The 21,601-nt window shown below is 38.4% G+C and overlaps 1 protein-coding gene across 3 annotated transcripts in view; it reads right to left on the reverse strand.

Moving 5' to 3' along the window:
- CADPS2 (calcium dependent secretion activator 2) overlaps positions 1-21,601 on the reverse strand; it is a 480,839-nt gene that overhangs the window by 89,500 nt on the left and 369,738 nt on the right. For 2 of the 3 annotated variants that reach the window (XM_081101755.1, XM_081101754.1), the window contains exons 15-17: positions 17,764-17,827; positions 14,234-14,357; positions 12,262-12,282 (exon numbers count right to left, since the gene is read on the reverse strand). In XM_081101755.1, coding sequence (XP_080957881.1) covers positions 12,262-12,282; positions 14,234-14,357; positions 17,764-17,827 — 209 coding nt within the window. The remainder of the gene's footprint in view (positions 1-12,261; positions 12,283-14,233; positions 14,358-17,763; positions 17,828-21,601) is intronic. The other variant, XM_081101756.1, reaches the window with a different exon arrangement.

Raw genomic sequence — 21,601 nt, forward strand, 5'->3', positions numbered from 1 at the left:
TTCCCCAACCCCCTCTATTCTGTCCTTGAACAGTAGAGCTCAGGCCAGGCAGGATCCAGTGAGGTGGTAGGTGAAGATGACCACTGTGGAGTGGGCAACGGAGAAGGTGAAAGGGACCCCAGAGGCTGGTCAGCTTGGGGGCAAGCTGAAGGGGAAGGAAAGAGAAGTTTCCTGGACATGGCAACCACAATCTGAAAGGTATCATTTGCAAAGATTTGGAGCCTTGGGTGCTAAGAAATTTAGTCAAAAGCTCTTAATGTCTGTATGCATGTGTTTTCTTTGACACATAATGAATAGCTATGGCATGCCTAGGGCAGCCTAGTCATGTATCAGTAGTGATAATCTATTTGACACTAAGATTTGAAGAAAGGCTCCCAGATGGACCAGGTGTAGAGGTAGGGTTGGGCTTAGTGACATCTTAAATATTTCTACAGTTTAAACATCCTGGGTCTGCCAGCCACAGTGAATGTGTGTGTATGCCTCAGAGATATGCTATAGGTTTCCCTGTTTAAATAAAAAAAAAATCTGGCATTACAAATGCTTCGATTGGACCTTTTAATTTTATGCTTGAAGCTATATAGCCACTTAGTTATGGCGCACAGTAATGAACCCTTGCTAATTTTGAAAACTGTCCAGGCTTGAGTACCTACTAACTGTTGAGAAGTAAAGAGGTAAAATCTGTCAGTTTGCATTACTCTGGTTTTGTCCAATTGGACAACACTTCTTCATACATCTAAACTACTCAGATTATCATGGTGCTGCAGGGGCCATACTGCTATGTCACTTGGTTTACCTGTTGACACATGTTAGCAAATAAACGAGAGGGTCATCAATCAGTTGGTTTCAAACTCTGGAGTTAGAGAATGACAAATTCTACAAAATTGCTCACACAAGGAAGAAAGGTTACCATTTCGAGTCTGTGTTTATCTGTGAATCACATTCCATATAAAAGCAAAAAAAAATATATCACAAATACCTGACACACTGTCAAGTGAGCTGAGTAAACTCAAGACCTTTCAGGGAACAGGTGTTGAACACTCGTAATGAGATTTCCATGCATCTTCAGAGGAAGGAGGTAAGATTCTAGCAAGAGCTGTTCAGGGTGTTAGAGATCACGGCCGAGGGAATGATTCCCAGTGAGGAGCGCAGCGAAGGACACGTTACATAAAATGCTTTGTTTTCTCAGGAGGTGCTTATGTTCTCGCTGAGGATTTTTACAGAGGCAAATATTCACCAAAGAGAAGCTTTGGGAGAATATAAAATCATTTTTCCAGGCCCCAGGGATTAAGTGCTCCTGATGTACTTTCCTGTGCGTACATGAATCTTCTTCTGAATCAGGGCATCAAAATATGATTGAGGGAGCTTTCACAGCATCGCTCCAGAGTCTGTGATGTATTTGTTTTCAAGTACAAAGGGTTGTCTTAGTAAACTAAATGGAACCAGCTACGTTTTATAAGAAAGTTGAAACAATTTTGTCTCAACTGAAATAGACATGAAATGAACTTAGGATATCATCAAGGAAGTGAAAAAGTAAAACATTAATCGGAGATAGTTATTATAAAGAGAAATGCTAAATTTATATGGCAGATATTTCTTTCTTAAAAAATTGAGGTGTCTTACTTTCTCTGGAGACCATGTTTTTATTAGAGAGAGTTCAATTTATTTTTATCCATGCAGTAAGCCCATCTTCCTAGCATCACCTCGCTAACAGCCCATCCTTTGCCCACTGTGTTTTGGTCCCACTTTACTATGGAGGAAGCACATCACGCTCCCATATACACAGCAGGCCCTTGAGTAATGTTATTTCACTCAATGTTGTTTGTTATGTCGATGAAATTAGCTTTTGTTTATATCAATTAGCCTGTGGTAAAACTGGTTTCATTGTATGTCGCTTCATTTAACATTGAAGAACCTATTGAGAATCGTACATGAGGACTTAGTTTACATGAGTCTCCCTACTTTTCCATTCAGAGTATCTGCCTTATTGTGGGCCTTGGTGATTGTCTTCTAATTTATCTTAGTATCTGGCAAGGCAAGTCTCCACACTCTGTTCTCTTCTTTCTCTTTTTAAAGTTATCTTAGTTATCAGTACCCTTTATTCTTCCACTTAAATTTTAAAGTAAACTTATAAAGTTCTTTAAAATACCCTTGGGATACTAGTGGAGTCTGGGAGGAGAGCTTACATATTATAGTCCAGTATCAGTTCACCCCTCTTAAAGTCACTGGCTATCCCTACATCTACTTCGATTATTCTCTAGGGCCTTTGAGTTTCAAATTTTCCTTTATATCAGTTTAGGAAGTTTTACATGCTTTTGGTACAGTTGATTCCTGGGTACCTTATAGTTTGGGTGTTCCTATGAAAGGCACTTTATTTTTGTTTATATTTTCTAGCTAATTGCTTGACAATGTGAAACAGCAGCTCTCAATGTGGGCCATGGGCCCCTGGGGATTTCCAAGACCTTTAGGGAATCTGAGAGATAAAAACTATCTTCATAATAATACTAAGATGGTTTGCCTTTTTACTCTGTTGATATTTGCAGTGATGATGCAAAAGTAATGGTGGGTAAAACTGCTGCTGCCTTAGCGTGAATCAAGGCTAAACCATACTCATTATTGCATTCTTTACCACCATGCACTAAAAAAACACACACAGCAAAAGACAAAAAAAGTTTTCATATGAATGCCCTGATGAAACAGTAAAAATTATTAATTTTATTGAATTTCTCCCCAAGTATATTTTTAAATATCATCTGTGACAAAATGAGACGTTTGCATAAGTCACTTCTGCACTGAGCTACCATGATTGTCTCCAGGAAAGGTATTTGTGTGATTGAGTTGAGGGCTGTACCAGCTGTTTCTTTTTGTTGTTGTTGTTTTCTTTCACAGAAAACCAATTTTAGTTGAAAGGATACTGATGAACAAAATTATGGTTTTTCAGACTTGGCTATTTGGCAGACGCATTACGAGAAACTAAGTAAACCTGTCACTTTAAGGATAATAGGCCGTACTTGTTGCCACTGATAAAATTAAGAGCTTTCAAGGAAAACAAGAATTTTAGAAATTTGTCATGAGATTGACAGCTTCCCAATCCTTTAAAACATTACTGGTCAGACAGGTAATATTAACAAGGGACACTTTTTTTGATATTATATAATAACTTTTGTAAATCAATATTTTCCTTGATCAATACATGATGTCAAAAAATCGTGCATGGTGAAAGATCTATTCAAAGTGCATGATAAACCATTTGAATTTAATGAAATAACATGAAAAGTTCATGATATGCTTTCAGGTTCCACATTGCAATTAACCTGTAAGAAACTATTACTTGTTAAGTTTTGATGCAATATCATAAAAAACCCACAATTACCTAAAAAGTTTATTCTATTAAAATATTCCTCCCTTTACAATTACCTATCAGTAGGTAGCCAGATTTTTTTTCATATACACTAACAAAAATATTATATTGCAATATACTAAATGCAGAGCACATAGGAGAATGGAACTGTCTTTTATTAAGACAGCTATTAAAGAGATGTGCAAACGAGGGAATATGATCGTAAAACACAGTGGTGTGTACACTACCTACATTAAGGCTAACGGTGTGGCAAGGAAGTGATATTAATGACATCTAATTCAATGTTGATGAGAACATGTTGATAAGAACAGTTTAAAGTTAAGTTTCAATTGTATCATATTAGATGATAGGAATCAAGGTAATTTATTGCTATCAGAAAAAATTACCTTCTTAAATAATCTAAGTAGTTCACTGACCATCTGAAAAATACTCAGTTTTTTTTTAATGTAGAGTAGAAAAATAACTTTTAATTTGGTCCCTATCCAGATGATCACAGACACTAAGTCAGTGTAGCTCAAGCAATGAGTTTTTACTATAAACATACTGCTTTACAAACGAGAAACTTATGACAGATTTATAGGATTTTCTCAAACAGTCCAATGAAAAAGATAGTAAGTCATTCTTTCTTTTAGAGCCAATTTGTCCCCAAATCATTAGGTGACTCAGAAGCAGAAATGGTCACCAAGGTTTTCCTTTTAGGCAAAGGTCTATCCTCCAAGCCACACTTTTGCAAAAGGCAACACAAAATTTTTAAAATTACCCGTTGTATTCTTTTTAGGGTGAGGATTATGTCTTTTACTGATGTACACATTATATTTTGCAGTGCTGTCAATCCTTATGGGAATACAAAATTTCAGATCTATTGTTTAGTTATTGGTAACCTGAATCCATGGTAACATATAACACTAAATTTTAAAAAAAAAAATCAAATTGATAAGAAATCACAACTTTTAAGAGAAAACTGTTACGTTATCCTAGAAATATTAGTACATAATTACTCCCTAACAAAAAGTATTTCCATCAACTGTGCAGTGTTTTTATAGACTTCCTTTTATAAACACACATCCTTCAGCAGGACAGATTTTATTTATTTATTATTCATCGCTACTGACAATGAGTGCTAAATTAAAATGCCATCCAGATGGCAAACACATCCTAATGACGTAAGCAAGTTGCCGCAGTGCAATTCTCCTCTCAGAGACAGTCAGCAGCACGGCCCTCTGGGAAACCATCTCTGTCCCACTCAACTGAGACTGAACTTGAGCTCGCTGGGGTTAGACCGGGAGCCTGGCAACCAGCGGCCCAGACAGAACCTCACTGCACAGAGACTGTCTGTTCAAGCCATGCTGCCTTTTGTTTAGGGCACCTCCGACTTCCTGGATTCACAGTGAACCCAGGTCCTACATCTATGCAAACGCTCTCAGGTCTAGGCAAGCTCTCAGTTGTGGTTCTCACCTCTTTTGTTGTAAGTCAGTATAAAACATGTCGTTTTCAGGAAAAAGATGGGACTGATAGTAGATGTATTATTGTTGTTATTGTCTGTAAGAAATCCCTCAAATTAAAGAACAAATGGTTTCTTCTTTAAAAAATCATAGTGAATTTGCATCAACGGGCATGTAATTAAAAAGACAATTAGGAAAATGGGAAGTCAACCCAAAATGAATTTGCCTATGGAGTATGATGTTGTTTTATCATACTTTCAATCTTAGGTTATAAATAAAAAGGATCTTATTAAATCAATAATAGAGTTAATGATAAGGTTAAACCAAAGAAGAAAGCTAGTTGGTTTTGCAAGAGTGTAAATGTTAAACATTTCTTAAAATAAAATAAAAAAAACACACAAGCTTCCTAGAAATTTTACGTTCTATAAAGAAATTGTTCTTGTAAAACACATGCAAATAGTTTTCCAAAAGGGAAGAAGGCACTTAGATAAAGTTAATTTGTTTTATTTCATCTATCTTGAAGTTATGAGATCCCTTTCTTCTGCAAATGTAAGATGCCAATGGAGAATTTGGAGAATTCCCAAGGATGGAAGCAAATCATGATTCAAAACTGAGCATGATGCTGAATTACAGAAACAACTGAGCCAGGTTAGATTACTAGATATTGTTAATGTAACTGCAATCTACAACCTCTGGCTTCTGTGATCCCAAGTTGATGCCTCCTTGTCCCTCCCCTAAATGACATGAAATCCTAGTGTAATTTGTTTCCATCTTGTTACTTTTTTAAGTGGCTAGTTTTTGCTCTACATTGTTAATTATTCAGCGATTGGTTTGAAGGAACCTTCGGGAGCCAGCTTGCCAGTTTACAGAAGTTCTCTCTGCTACAAATAGCGTGATCATTCTTTGTGCCGTGTACTCATTCATTTATACAGTAAATATTTATCGAGTACCCGCTATGAGTGAGGCAATTTTCCTGGCACTGGAGGTGTAGCAGCTACTAAAACACAATAGCCCTGCCCTTCTGGGGCTAACATTCTAGGACAACAGTCGGATGAATGAACCATCTTACATGCTAGATCCTACGTGCGATAGAGAAAATGAAAGCAGGGAAGAGGGAGAGATGCTCTGAGCTCAGGGGAGGTTGCGCATGTTAGTCACTTTCCACACCTGACTCTAAAGATGTGAGGCGGTGGGATAAAAAGATTCAGATTCCGGAGCCCACTTTCAGCCTTACACTAGGAACCTGTCCTCTCCAATCCAGCAGCCACTCGCCACACATGGCCTATGACACTTGCAATGGGGCTACTCTGAACTGAGGTGGGGCGTGAGTGTAAGACACACACCGAGTTTCACAGACATCGGATGAAAAGGCAATGTAAGGCATCTCATTAATGATTTTGTGTATTGAACACATTTTAAAGTGATATTAAATATACTATATGATTAACATTCATTCCACCTGTTTCTTTTTACCTCTTTAACATGACTACCGGAAAATTTTCAGTTACATGTATGGCTTCTGTCATATTTCTGCAGAGACCACCACTGAGCACTCCCTTTCAAGTGTCCATGTCTCAGTTGTGACTGAGAGCAAATTTAACTTTAAACAAGCTTACCAAGAAAGGGGAGGGAGGAAGACATAGGAGAATAAGAACATAACGCTATTATCCTACATAATAAAAGGCTAATATGCAAATTGACTGAATGGCGGAACGACTGGTAGCTATGACCTGCACTGCAACCAGGGGCAGACGCTCAATGCAGAAGCTGCCCCTTGGTGGTCGGTGCGCTCCCACAGGGGGCGCACCACTCAGCCAGAAGCCAGGCTCACGGCTGGCGAGCGCAGTGGCGGTGGCGGGAACCTCTCCCGCCGCTGTAGCAGCACTAAGGATGTCTGACTGTTGGACATCCCCTGAGGGCTCCTGGACTGCTAAAGGTTACAGGCCAGGCTGAGAAGACGCCCCCCTCACCCCCCAGTACACAAATTCTGTGCACCGGGCCTCTAGTTATTATATAATAGTTAGGCAGTGGTTTATAGTCTTCCCTAAGCTCTGTGACCACAGCCCAGCTGGCCAAGTCTCTGCTTCAGTTTCCTGAAAAAGTAATCATAATAGTAATGGTACTTGCTTAAAGAGTTACAAGGAATAAATGAATACATGTCAAGTGCTTAGAATAATGCCAGGCACATAAGAGTTGATTATGAAATATTCATTATTTTTTGAAAAAGTGATCCTACAGATGTTAATTAACCCTTGACTTTTGTACGTGGCTGAAGTGTTTATTTAAAAAAAATTCCACTGCTTCAAATGAGACAGCCTTGGAGGCAGAGCAGCTAGTGGAAAGAGCATGCAGAGGGCCCTGGTGTCTGAGGGATGTGGGTGCAAATTTCAGTTAGGTTGAATTTTAATAACAACAGTATGGCCTTGTGCAAGTTACTTTTTCTGGAGTCTCAGTTACCTCTTTTGTAAAATATTTTGGGTCAATTTGTGGGTTCTCTGTTCTGTTCCATTGATCTATATGCCTGTCCTTGTGCCAACACTGGGCTGTTTTGATTACAATAGCTTTGTAGTATAATTTGCTATCCAGTATTGTGATCCCTCCTACTTTGTTCTTTCTCAACATTGCTATGTCTACTCGGGCTCCTTTTGGTTCCATATAAATTTTTGGAGTATTTGTTCTAGATCTGTGAAATATGCCATTGGTATTTTAATAGGGGTTGTGTTGAATCTATAGATGGCTTTGGATAGTATGGACATTGTAATTATGTTAAGTCTTCCAATCCACAAACATGCTCCATGCTTCCACATGTTTGTATCTTCCTCTATGTCTTTTCTCTATGTCCTATAGTTTTCCCAACACAGATCTTTCACCTCCTTGGTTAAGTTTACTTCAAGGTAACTTTTTTGTTGTTATTGCAATGGTAAATGGGATTCATATATATTTTTTAGTTTCTCTTTCTGAGAGTTCATTATTGGTGTATAAAAATGACATCGATTTCTGGATGTTAATTTTGTATCCTGCTACTTTGCCAAATTCATTTATTATATCTAGTAGCTTTTGGTGGAGTCTTTAGGGTTTTCTATGTACAATAACATGTCATCTGCAAATAATGACACTTTTACTTCCTCCTTTCCCATTTGGATAACTTTCATTTTTTTCTCCTTGTCTGATTGCTGTGGCTAGTACATCTAGTACTATGCTGAATAAGAGTGGTGAAAGCACACAACCCTGCCTTATTCCTGTTCTTAAGAGAAATGCTTTCAGTTTTTGCCCATTGAGTATGATGTTGGCAGTAGGTTTGTCATTTATGGCCTTTATTATGTTGAGGTATGATCCCTCACTTTGCTGAGAGTTTTAATAAACATTCAAAGAAGAACTAACACCTATACTCCTCAAACTATGCCCAAAAATGTAAGTAAAGGGAATGCTTTCAAGCTCTTTTTATGAGGCCAGCATTATCCTAATCCCAAAACAAGATAAACAGACTACAAGGAAAGAAAGCCAGTATTCCTGATGAACATAGATGCTAAAATCCTTAACAAAATATTAGCAAATCAGATTCAGCAATACATGTAAAAGAAATTCGTGCATAGGTGGGATCCCTAGGCCTGGCCGGTGATCAGGGCTGATCAGGGCCTTCCTTCTCATGGGCCCTCCCAACTGGCCTGCCCTGCCTTCCTGATGGCCACAGCTGGGGCCTTCCTTCTGGCTGCCGGCCACCAGCTGGGGCCTGCTGGACAGGGGAAGAGGCCGTGGGAGGTTGGCTGGTGAAGGAGGTTGGCTGTGGGAGCACACTGACCACCAGGGAGCAGCTCCCGCGAGCGTCTGCCCCCTGGTGGTCTATGCACATTATAGCGACCAGTCATTCTGGTCGTTTTGGTGTTCCAGTAGCTTAGGCTTTTATATATGTGGATGGGTGCTGGATTTTGTCAAGTGCTTTTTCTTCATCTATTGATAGGATCATGAGATTTTTATCCTTCATATTGTTTATATGATGTATCACATTTATTGATTTTTGAATATTTTACCAGCCTTTCATCCCTGGAATAAATCCCACTTGGTCATGGTGAATAATCTTTTACATGTATTGCTGAATCTGATTTGCTAATATTTTGTTGAGGATTTTAGCATCTATGTTCATCAGGAATACTGGCTTTCTTTCCTTGTAGTCTGTTTATCTTGTTTTGGGATTAGGATAATGCTGGCCTCATAAAAAGAGCTTGAAAGCATTCCCTTTACTTAAATTTTTGGGCATAGTTTGAGGAGTATAGGTGTTAGTTCTTCTTTGAATGTTTGGTAAAACTCCTCTTTGAAGCCATCTGATCAAGGACTTTTGCTGGCTGGAAGTTTTTTTTATTACTTCTTCAATTTCATTAGTTGATATTGGTCTATTCTGGTTTTCTGATTCTTCCTGATTCAGTTTTGGAAGATTGTATGTTTCTAGGAATTTGTTCATTTTGCCCAGGTTGCCCAATTTGATGGCATATAGTTGTCTGTAATATTTTCTTACAATCCTCTGTATTTCTATGTTGTCAGTTGTTACCTCACCTCGTTTGTTTCTGATTTTATTTATTTGGGTTCTCTCTCTTTTTTTCTTAATGAGTCTGGCTAGAGGTTTATCAATCTTGTTTACCTTTTCAAAGAGCCAGCTTTTGCACTTTCTTTTTAGTCTTTGTGTCATTTATTTCCATTCTGATCTTTATTATTTCCTTCCTTCTACTTCCTCTGGGATTTTCTTATTATTCTCTTTCTAATTCTTTTAGTTTTAGGGTTAGATAATTAGAGATTTTTCTTATTTCTTGAAGTAGACCTAGTAGTGCTACGAACTTCTCAGGAATGCTTTCACTGTGTCCCATAAATTTTGGGTTGTTGTATATTCATTTTCATTTGTCTCCAGGAAGTTTATAATTTACTAGAGGCCTGTTGCACGAAAAGATTCGTGCAATAGGCCTTCCCTTCCCCTGGCTGCCGGCACTGGTTTTCCTCTGGCACCGGTTTTCCTCCGGCATCCAGGACCCAGGCCTTCACTCTGGCCGGAGCTGCTTTCAAGCCTTCACTCCACCGCTTTGTGCCTACATATGCAAATTAACTGTCATCTTTGTTGGCGGTTAATTTGCATATCTCGCTGATTAGCCAATGGTAGGCGTAGTGAAGGTACGGTCAATTACCATGTTTGTCTATTATTAGATAGGATTCCTTGATGTCATTGGTAACCTATTCATTATTTAATAACATGCTATTTTGCCTCTAGGTGTTTGAATATTTCTGAGTGTTTTTATTATAGCTGATTTCTAGTTTGAAGAATTGTTTAAGGAACTACTGAAGCAATGTAAATAAAAAAAATCTTTGGAGCAATAGGATAGATAACATGATGACAAGTCTTGGGCTGAATTTTACTCTTTTCTACAAACTAACAATGGATAATGATTATAATGCCCTAGAGAGTGCTGTTTGAAAGTCTTATCCAGCATTTGCGCTCTTACACATTCAACTGATATCCTTATTTTTATTCACTTTTCTAAGCACCCTAACATCATTTCTAAGTAACCCTGTTAACTCGTAACCAAATGCAACTGAAGGAATAGAACTACATTTCTTAAAAACCTCTCTTCTGTTACTTCAGAACATTCTTCACTTGAGATTAGCTTTCTGTTCCATCCACTTAAATTACCGAGACTACTCTGATTTTTTTTTCTCTTCTCTATGCAAGCATTTAATTTTTAAAAGGCCTTTTTCCTCAAGTCAGGCTGTCCAGTTGAGCAGAGGTGTGGATGTTCAATACATGTGAAGGGAAGGCTTCCGTCTGGTGGCAATGAGGTAAGAGGGGATGGCAGCACATGCCCTTTCCTGGGCTCTTCAATGGGAACACGGCAACAGTCTGTGCCTCATCCTTTCTGAAGGTGCATTGCGACCCCTTCATATTTCACAGGGGAAGGAGCGGAGCCCTGTAGGTGGGGGATCAGGACACCTGACTTTCGTCCCAGGTGGCCTACTTATTTACGCTCTGGCAGTGGGAGGGCCACGAACAACCCTGGACTACTGTGTGCAAACTATAAAAACTGTGTTCACCACAGCAAGGTTGTGGGGGGTAAAGTGCCACGAGAGGGTTTGAAGATGTTTGTTAGAGAGCACTGGGCTGTTGCTGTCATGATGGGCTGCCGTGAGAGGGACTGGCAGTCTCCTTCCTTTATCCTAATTCATTTTTTTCTAAAGTACCCTTTAGGCATCAGGATAGGTGTGTTCTCTGCCCTTTTCCTGGCTCTGAGTGTTTTATTCCTGACTCTCTCAGGGGTCAAATACTTTAGAAAGAAATATATAGAAAAATGTAGGGGGGAAAAAAGAGAAAGAAACAAAGCCCTTAATAGGAGACTTCAGTTAAAAACAACCCAAGCAAACTTGTCTATAACACTGCGTGCAAAATTTGACGCAGATAAGCAAACTGGGGCTGGAAAGGTTCATTCATCGCTCTTCTCTTTCTCCACTGTTTTCTGGTGAAACTTACTTCTTGTCTCTTTCCAAAGTATTAAGTACCTGCTTCATGTCAGTGGCATAGGTCTGGATGCTGGGAATACAACAGTGACTTTGGAAAACAAGTTCAGTTGGGATTATGCCTTCATGAGGCTGAAGAGGAGATAGGTAGGATAAATAGATAACAGCAAACGTAATTAAAATAATTACAGCCCTGGCTGAATAGCACAGTTGGTTGGAGTGTTGTCCTGATGCGTCAAGGTTGTGGGTTCGAACGCAGTCAGGGCACATACAAGAATCAGCCAATTAATGCATAAACAAGTGGAACAACAAATCGATGTTTCTCTCCCTCCCCCCTCTCTCTGTTTCTCCCTTCCTCTCTCTCTCTATTTCTCCCTTCCTCTCTCTATCTCTCTGAGTCAATAAATAAAAATATTCAAACATAAAAAAGTTACAACTGTGATAAGTGACACTAGAAAAAAGTAACAAAACCTTTCAAAATAGAGAGACTCTTTCCCAGAAATTTCTTGAGATGGGATTTCATAGCCTCTGCTCCTTCCTATGATTAACAACTTCCAAAGTTAAGAGCTGCTTATTTTTCACTTAACAGCATCGGTGCTTTTCCCTCTGTTATTTCTCAGGAGTGATAAAGGAGAGATGGGCCTCTTTTCTAGCTGAAAGAGCCCTTCAAATGCTGGCAACCGCTTCCACAGAAGATTAGCGTCTATGCTTAAAAAATAATGCATAACATTAACACAGCCTCAGGTATTTTGCTTTGAATTCATATCAGAAACCAGTGCTGAACTTTTACAGAGATAAATGGCCTATACTTTTCCCTACAACGCATTAGCAATAGTTCCGATAAAATCAAAGTTTTCTTCACCATCTTAAAGTGATCCAATAGGAGTCCTGAAAAGGAAAGAGCTATTCATAATACCAAAACACAACAGCATCACGTTAGAAATAACACATGCATGCACAAGCATCAATTACCTGTCTCCTTTTCTGCTGGGCCTAGAACATAAGAAAAGACAATTTAGGAGAAAATCAAACTCTACCCATGCTGCTCACATAATATAGTAGGCCAATCCAGCAAAGAAAAGTAGCCCACTTCCTACTAACTTAAATTTGACTTTGTTCTTAGTCTGATCCTAAACATGAAAGAAAAGCTCTTTATTTTTTAAGATACAAAAAAAGAGGGGAGAAAGGTATTAAAAAGCATAGAAGTTTTTCTCATCAAATAAGCATGCCTTTTGTTTTTTGAAAAAGGTGACTGCTCTGTAGCCCTACCTGACTAGATTTCTAGGATCAATTTTCTAGAATATTCTCAGATAGGAGAGGGTGAGTTCCAAAAAGTATTAGGTAATAGTCAAAACAATGAACAAAAATAATAAAATAGATCCAGAGACAAAGAAGCATGGAACAGACTGCCAAATCTCAGAGGGAAGGCGGGTGTGTGTGTGTGTGTGTGTGTGTGTGTGTGTGTGTGTTGGGGACAGACAATAGTGTGGTGAAGGCCTGGGGGTGCAGGTGTGAGGTGGAGGGGCGGGAAAAGTGGGACATCTATAAAACTTTCAACAATAAAGATAAATTTTAAAAAAGATTTTCATCGTTTTTTTGATAGGATTCATAATACTTAGATAAAGCAATACTGTATTTATTCAGGTTGTCCACACTTTTCTCATTGCCAGATTTGAAAGGTTTTAATATGTCTACTTTTATATTAATTCTTTCAATCCGTGTACGCAACTCCCATTATTCCCAAAACATGAAAACTGAATGCGTATTCAAAATGTGAAAACCAATCTGTTTATCTTCTACTTTCCCCACATGATCTAATATTCATTGCTTGTGCTTTAACACAACATGATATCATAATTAATGATGTTAAACTGGTAACTAAGGAGGTTTCATGTTGTTACTCTCGTGATATAATATTGGTTGCTATAGTGATGGGATGGCTTTTTTGTTAATCACTCAGGAGGTTGGTTATCACATGCTTGTTAGAAAGCTTGATCAGATTTGGAGAGAAAAAAGGATATAACACAGCCAATTATAGTCATCTTTTTTTCATTGTCACCATTTTGATGAAACTATTATAACAGCATCTAATTCATACATTTAAAATTCATTATGTAAAATTTTATATTAAAAGTGACTAAGTTTTTTCTAACGATCTACTTTTTATATTTAGACATAAATATTTGACACTGCAAACTTTTTTCTCCCCAAGTAAATGATACATGTGTTGAACAAGCTAGTTTTATGATTAGAGTAGAAAATTTAGGGTCCTTTCTTTTACTTTTAATTATATCAATCAAAGGACTGTTGAGTAGAAACTGCTTGTGTGACTTTACCACAAATTTCAACCTACTTATTTCTAAACATCTTAAATGACCATTTCCTCAATGAATAAAACCTGAAAAAAGAGAAAAAAAATGCACAGTCCTCTCAAGAGATCTAATCTTCCAACGCATCAATATACTGAAAGCAATTAAAAGTTACAAGTAATTCTATCCATTTATTTCAGCCCTCATGATAATCAACAAGTTTCCCCCTTTCCATGAATGATACTGCTGAATAGAAAATAAAATTATGTAATACTACACTGTTACTGATCAGGAAAGAATACACTATCCATAGTTTAAATGTTAGACATACTTACAGTAATGCCAAAAAACACAACCCATGAAAACACCTCTTGGTTTCTTGCAAACTCAAAATAAGAACAAAGGACAACTTAAGCACGAATCCTGGGTCTTTCATTCAAGCAGAGTCCCAGGAGGCATATTAAAGCAATGAATAGGAAAAAGCTCTTCAGTTCACCAGCTGAGATTTTAATGAGACATTTCCCTTTGCCAGGGCACAGGTTTGTTCAGAAAAGGAAAGGGCTTCTCACAGAAAATTCAGTTAATAGGCACTGTTGGCTCTTGCTGCCACTTCGGCAATTGCTCACTGCACTGACCTTCTATTTTGGCATATTCTGTGAGTCTAGTGTAATTGATCAAGGCGGCTTTCTCCAGACATTTTCTGACCACTTTTTTCACCTCTTCTGCTGGTATGGGAGTGGCAATATCTTTCATTAAAACCTAGAGGGAGGGAGGGAAGGAGGGAGGAAGAGAGAGAGATAGATTGCATAAAATTCTAAAAACAAATTATACAAATTGTTCTAGACCTGACTATTAATTAGTAGGAGGGGTCCCAGGTAACACTGGGGGAGGTAATTAGTCCGCACTTCACAACTGGGAAGTAATCCTCTAATCTCGGCTCCTCCTGTCGAAGCCTCATTTGTGCACATCAAAACCTCCCACAGGCCAAGCCACCATTCAGTGTGACTGTCATTCTTCCCCCAGGGACCCAGGACACCATGAGAGCAGCTGTTTCAGATCAGGATTACCATCGCTGGGACAAGCAATAAACAAAGTTTGGCTTCCGTATCTCTTAATTTCAAAGCTTTAAGTGTTTTGAGCAACATAGAGAAAAACAGTAACAGAACTCCATTAAGAAGCAGCATCTTTCTTTTGTGCTCTATAAAAATCAAGACCACCGCTTTCACTAATTAAACTTTAGTTACCATGATCTGCTCACGAGGGAGAAAACGTCTTCGTCTCAGTGAAATGTAGTATCAAGTGTTAAAAGACATGGAAACTTTCTAATTTAGAAAAAAAACTGATTATTTTCTGTTGGGTTCCGAAATTGTGTTTTTGGATTTTTCCCTTTAAAAATATTACTCTTGGTAAGGGGGAAATACAGTTATACCCATAATTGAAAATATAATGTATTTAAACACTCATTTAATGACTGGTAAGTTTCCTGAAAACTTTCCTAGTGATAAAACCACTCACAGTCAGTTTTGATTACACTATTAATCAAACTCTATTTTTCATAAAGTTAATGGCTTTATCCTGATTTGCTTACATTCAAATGATATACAGTGGGGCCTTGGCTTACGAGTGTCCCGACTAACGAGTTTTTCGAGATACGAGCTATCTCTTGGCCGATTTTTTGCTTTGACTTGCGGGCTAAAATTCGGGTTACGAGCCAGCTTCAGATACCCCACCGCTAGTTGGCGCAGCGAACATCACAGTGAATGCCACAACATCAGCCCAGCATCACGTGTCTCACCCGTTCACTTTAGGATTTGACATATGAGTAATTTGAGTTACGAGCTCCGTCACGGAACAAATTAAACTCGTAAGTCAAGGCCCCACTGTATAGCAAAATGCTACTATAAAGACGACAATACTTAAGGGTTCTAACTATCCTATTAGTCTTTTATTGGGGAAGAAATAATGATAGAACATGAAAACACCCATTTCCGGCTTCATTATTTCTCTCTCTTTCCATAAGTCTTGGCACTAAGGATCTTATAATCTCAAATGTATTCAGTGATTCTAGCACTGGTGATCCTGACAACATATTTTAATTTTGTTAGGCAAAGTTTCCTTTTGAAAACAACCAACTCCATCATTTGAAAGCCTCCTCGCCATCAACTTCATTTATTCATCATACGCTCATAGTAGTAATCTTTAAAACAGACACATATTTGCATTTTATTTTGAACTGAACATAAGACTCTTTATAGTCAGAAAAATTCTTCTACTTATAGTAAAAAAAATGCACAAGCACTAGCATGCGCTATTATTTTTATGTGATTATTACTGAAATTTGAATTTCAGATTAATTTTGTACCATAGGCAGAATCATACACTTTACCACTAGGCCTTACCATGGTAACAACCTTTTAAATAATGGAAATAAGTAGCTGTTAAAGTTAGAATGAGGTGAGTCCAGGGTTGAAACCAGGCAACATTTCTTACTAAGTATCAAGAATTCACATGTAGATTATATTTTATTTTGCTAAGATGTCAGTAAGTGCAGAGACATGAAAATGAAGATAAGGCTTTTACCACTCCTCCCTCACTTCAGCATGAGACGTGATTAGTGACTACAACTGCAATAAAGGTCACTGTCCATCCTGCCCCCCGTCAGTGCAGGGCATAGGGCATCGCTACAACCACTGACTCTTCCCTGCTGGGGGTGGGGAGGGGAGGAGGAAGCTCTGCCATGGCAACCAGCTCACAGAGAGGCTGGTACCCAGGATGGGGTGCGGTTCCCAAAGTAAAGCTATCTTTTAGGGTTTTATCTTACCCATGTACCTTAATGAACAGGATGAGACCTATCCTTTGAAAAGCTTGGGTTGCATGCAGCTCTTAATATTATAAAAATTCTCATTAAAGAGATAATTCCTACGAGAATATTTCTTTCACACAATGCACAGTAATCAAGGATAAGACAGGGATACGTAGATGAAACCAATTTATATGTGCAAGACCTCATTGTAGCCACTAGTTCTAGCCCTCATCTCCCAAGCCCTTAAATCCCTAAAATCCCTTTGGGGTTTTCATAGAGGTGCTAATAAACAATGCAATCTAGAGTTCATTGGGCTGAAAACGGACAGGAACAAGTGCTTGAAGCTGATTAATCAGCACCAGAATGTTCAAATCATGGGCCATAGATAATTCCTACATATTATTGTCTTTTTCTTTTCTTTTAGGGAGAGTGGAAGACAGCGAGGGAAAGACAGAAACATTGATGTGAGAGAAACACATCGACTGGCTCCCTCCTGCACTAGCCCCAACCAGGGCCTGGGCTGGGGTGGAGCCTGTAGCCGAGGTACCTGCCCTTGACTGGAATCAAACCCGGGACTCTTTGGTGGTCCGTAGGCCGATGCTCTATCCACTGAGCCAAACCAGCTAGGGCATAGACACTGTCTTTTAACACTGATAAGGAATAGGAACTGGCACCCACTTACCTGTTAGCTTCCAATGGGCATACGAAAAGTTTTACAAACAGATGAAAATGATACTTCCCTTTCAAACCTGATCTATCACAAAAACAGGAGTGGAGAATATACTTGCATTAATAGACAAATTTTCAGCATGGCATGAAACCTTATTTGCTATTTACAATTTCTCCAATTCATGAATTCTAGAGCCTCACACAGATTGAACTGAAATAAATTCTGCGATGATTTTAGAACAAAAAGAATGATATGTTGGTGAATATTAAATGATAAACTCGCTTAGGTCTGAGGACGATGACACACAAGGCAGAAGTACACACAAGTCAGGGGGAATGATGAGATAACCGTGAGGTCTGAAAAACAGTTCATTACACTTGACTGAAAAAAACGACCACACCTATTTCATGAGGCCGGGGGGGGGGGGGGGATGGAAAAATAGAAAATTACCAAAAAAAAATGCCATCAACTTAGCATATGAAGCCAAGGTGCACTTCAGAAAGCCTTTGGGAGGAAGCAGCAGGGGATAGGGGAATTTTGAAGATAGCAAGGAAATGTGAGAGGTTGGTGAAACACAATGGACTCAAAGGGGAGCACACTCCTGGGGAATGAGGCTGGCTGCCTAGTTCAAGAGCTCAGACACCGGCAATTGGCAGTGTGAACAGTATTTGTAAAGGAATGTTGAAACATACCCTTTCAAGTAAGGACAGTGTGGCTTTCAGGGCTCCCTCAGGTCGTCCAAAGGGAAAGCAGTATCTTCAAAAACAAAAGGAGGAACAAAGGTCAAACCTTTAATATCCAAACTGCTAAACCATCATCCCCTCTTCTACTACCTGGCATGACAGAAGAACAATGACAAGTGGTTAAAATAGCATCAGCCCATCCAGGAAACTTTTAATGCCGACCTTTACCTAGTCCCATGATTTAAATGTCTTAATAAGGGTACGAACTATGATGAAAAAGGTTCTAAAGTTTTGATGACACATGTACCTAAAGAATATAATAATCAGAGAAGAACCACCAGGGTTCTATGAGTAAAGAGATACTTAAAAAGCATTCCCTAATAGCCTAGCCGGTTTGGCTTAGTGGATAGAGCGTCTGTCTGTGGACTGAAGGGCCCCGGGTTCAATTCTGGTCAAGGGCACATGCCCGGGTTGTGGGCTTGATCCCCAGTGTGGGGCATGCAGGAGGCAGCTGATAAATGATTCTCTCTCATCACTGATGTTTCTCTCTCTCTCTCCCTCTCTGAAATCAATAAAAAAATATTTTTTTAAAAAAAGTATTCCCTAATAATTTCTTTTCTATGATAACATTGAAACGACTTCCCCCCTTTCTCCCTGTGGTTTAAGATGGAAACACACAACTGACATAACTTCTAAGACAAACAAGGTTCCATCTCCCCCCCTTCCCTCACATTTGCCTGTCCACACCGGTGTCCTACTCTCCCTCTTCCCCCCACAAAACACAAAACCCTTATGCCAGGAGAGTCATTTACCGGAGTCCTTCAGGTGCATGCATCCCTGATACACACCCACAACTGAAGGGCAGGCTATGTGGATGTCCTGACGTCAGGGCCAGAGGCTCCAATGGGCTCCTCAGAAGTTACTGCCACATGGTGATGACAGGCTCTTTACAAGGGGCGGGGAGGGGGGTCCCCTCTTCAGGTCACTTCTGCTTGGACTCCTTGTTTTGGTGAACCCTCCCAGACCACTGCTCCAGCTCCAAGGCCAAGTGCTACCAGCAACTGGGCTGTCCCCAGGCTGCACCTTACTCAGGCTTAGAAATCTCCAAACCAACAACTTGAAAAGATTTCCTTATTGCCACGTCCTTGGCCATTATTCGGGGGCTTGGTGGACATATTATCTAAGACGTAATTCACAATGAAATTCGTTTCTCACACTATCATTTGAACAGGTTTTCCTAAAAGCACTTGTGTTTTAAGTTGAATTTGTTTTATAGGACCGAATTTGAATGAAGAAGAAAAAGAAAGATTTCTCACAAAGCAGTAGTTGAATATAAAGCCTGAGTTTTAGTTTCATGCAACTTTTATTTGTCTCAGATAAATGCCAATAAATGTCTTGTAAATCTAATCACTCAAATTTTTCTTCAGAATACTGTTCATTTCATGTTAAAAGTTTCCTTCACTTAATCTCATCTCTTTGCACCCTATTAGCCTCTCCTACACACAAAAAAAGCCACGGCCAATCTATTTTGATAGTTTTCCCTGTGTAGTGGTGCTTCTTAGAGCATTAGCAAATTAGCAAAGTGGCTTTAATCATTTTGTATACCATAAACCTTAAGCCGAGTTTAAATAAAACACAAATTGGGTTCTTGTTGTCCCCTCCCCTTGCTTAAATCTTTTCAGTGTATTTGCATAATCCACTCATTGTCTTGCCTATTGTTTATTTCCATTAACCTGTGGGTGATGCATTTTATGAATGGAATGTTACTGATCCCCAGATTACATTTAGCATTGCAGGGCTCTGAGGTCCCACTGGGCTTGTTCTGAATTAGCATTAGCTGCCCATGATGTGTAAATAATTCAACACATTTATAGAGTACAAGTAATCCTGAATCAATAAAGTACAGAAAATAACGACACAGAACCTTAATTAATCTTTACAATACAAGTTTTAAAAGGCAATCATTTTGGCCTGCCTTTCAGGATAAATATTTTGGGTTTTTACCACTTTGACAGCTCTATAATAAGCAACATAAAGTGGAAAAAAAACCCCTAAATTATCAAATAAAATTCAACCAAGTTTAATCCCTAATAGGAATAAATTGAAATCCTCCTCATTCCTACTTTAGTACATTAAATATTCAGATAAATGAGCCTGCATAGACCTGTCTTATGATTAAGATGTTCCTTTTACTTAGCCACTTTTAGATGTAAGTATGTAGTTTCATCAAAGTAATATATGTACACAATCTAACAGGAAACTTCCAAAAGGTTTTTTATGAAAACCTTTGTCAGTTCTACCCTATTCCCCAAGTAATTACTCTAGAAAAAATATTTTTAACTTTAAGCTGATTCTTTTGGTATTTAAATGTCATATCCTTAACCTAACTGCTAATATTTCTAATTCTTGATGTTAAACATCCCACTATGGAAAAGAAGCAGTTAAAAAAAAGTTTAAAGATTTAACTGGCATACAATGAACTACACGTTTAAAGCATGTAATTTGGGAAGAAGTCTTTTGTGGAATACGTACTGTGCAAATATTTTCTCACATTCTGGGACTTGTCTCTTTATACACTTAAAAATGGCTTTGGAAGATCAAAAGTTCTTAATGTTGATGAAGTTCAAAACAACATTTTTCCATTTATGAATTTTGGAATCAGGTTTCCAATTCCTACAAAATCTTTTTGGGATTTTGATTGAAGTAGCATTGAATCTATAGATCAATTTGGGTTTCCCTTCATTTCTTTCAGACTGACCGTATTTTTCAGTGTACAGGTTTCACACATCTCTGTCAAAGTGAACCATAAGTATTTAGTAATTTTTGTTGCTAATGTAAATTGCATTGTTTTTAATTTCAATTTGTTTGTTGCTACCATACAGAAAAAACTGGTATGTGTATATTTAAGCTCCTACAACTTTTCTAAACGTACTTATTAATTAGAGCAGCATTTATTTTTTTTGTAGTTTCTATAGGAATTTCTACATAGATAATCATAACATCTGTGAAGAAAGGCTGTTTTGCTTCTTTTCCAATCTGAATGTCTTTCTTTTATCTGCCTCATTGTACTGACTAGAACATCATCAGTACAGTTTCATAAAGAAGTAGTAACAGCAGAGTTTCTTGCCTTGTTTTCGGTCTTAGTAGGAAAACATTCAGTCTTTCACTATTATGTATGATGTTAGTTGTAAGTTTTCCATAGATGCCCTTAACATATGATATAGAGTAATAATAATTCTTTTAACACTCCTGTTTATTAATTTTTATCTTCTGTGTCATTTTCACTTTGCTGGTTGGTTTTATTCCCTTCATTAGTCATATTTTACTATTTCTTTGTATATCCGGAAATTTTTGACTGGATGCTAGACACTGTTATTTTATCTTTTTGATAGCTCAATACCTTTGTATTCCTTTAAATACAAAACTCTGTATTTCAGAACTTTCTTTTGGAATGCAGTTAAATTCCTTGCAAACAGTTTGATTCATTTGAATCTTTATTTTAATCTGCATTAGGAGAGACCATGACAGTGTTTATTCTAGGGATAATTTTTTTTCCACTATTGAGGCAAAATGCTGTGAGTACTATACCTGATGCCCATGAATGAGAAGGTTCCCACTCTGGGTAGGAGAAACTGGAACTAGCTCTGTGTTAGCTTTGGGGATTTCCCATCGTTCTTCGGGAAATCCTTTCACATAGTTCTTTGCCTGACTTTGGATAGTTTTCTCACATACCCGGGGAGAAACCTCCAGGGGGACCTGCAGATACCTGTAGGTCTCTCTACTCTTTCTCTTCCTTGGAATTCTGGCCTGAAAACTCTGGCTGCTTTGGCTTCCTTAGACTCCCAGC

The sequence above is a fragment of the Myotis nattereri genome (assembly GCF_964212035.1).
Source record: "Myotis nattereri genome assembly, chromosome: 11".
Taxonomy (NCBI): Eukaryota; Metazoa; Chordata; class Mammalia; order Chiroptera; family Vespertilionidae; genus Myotis; species Myotis nattereri.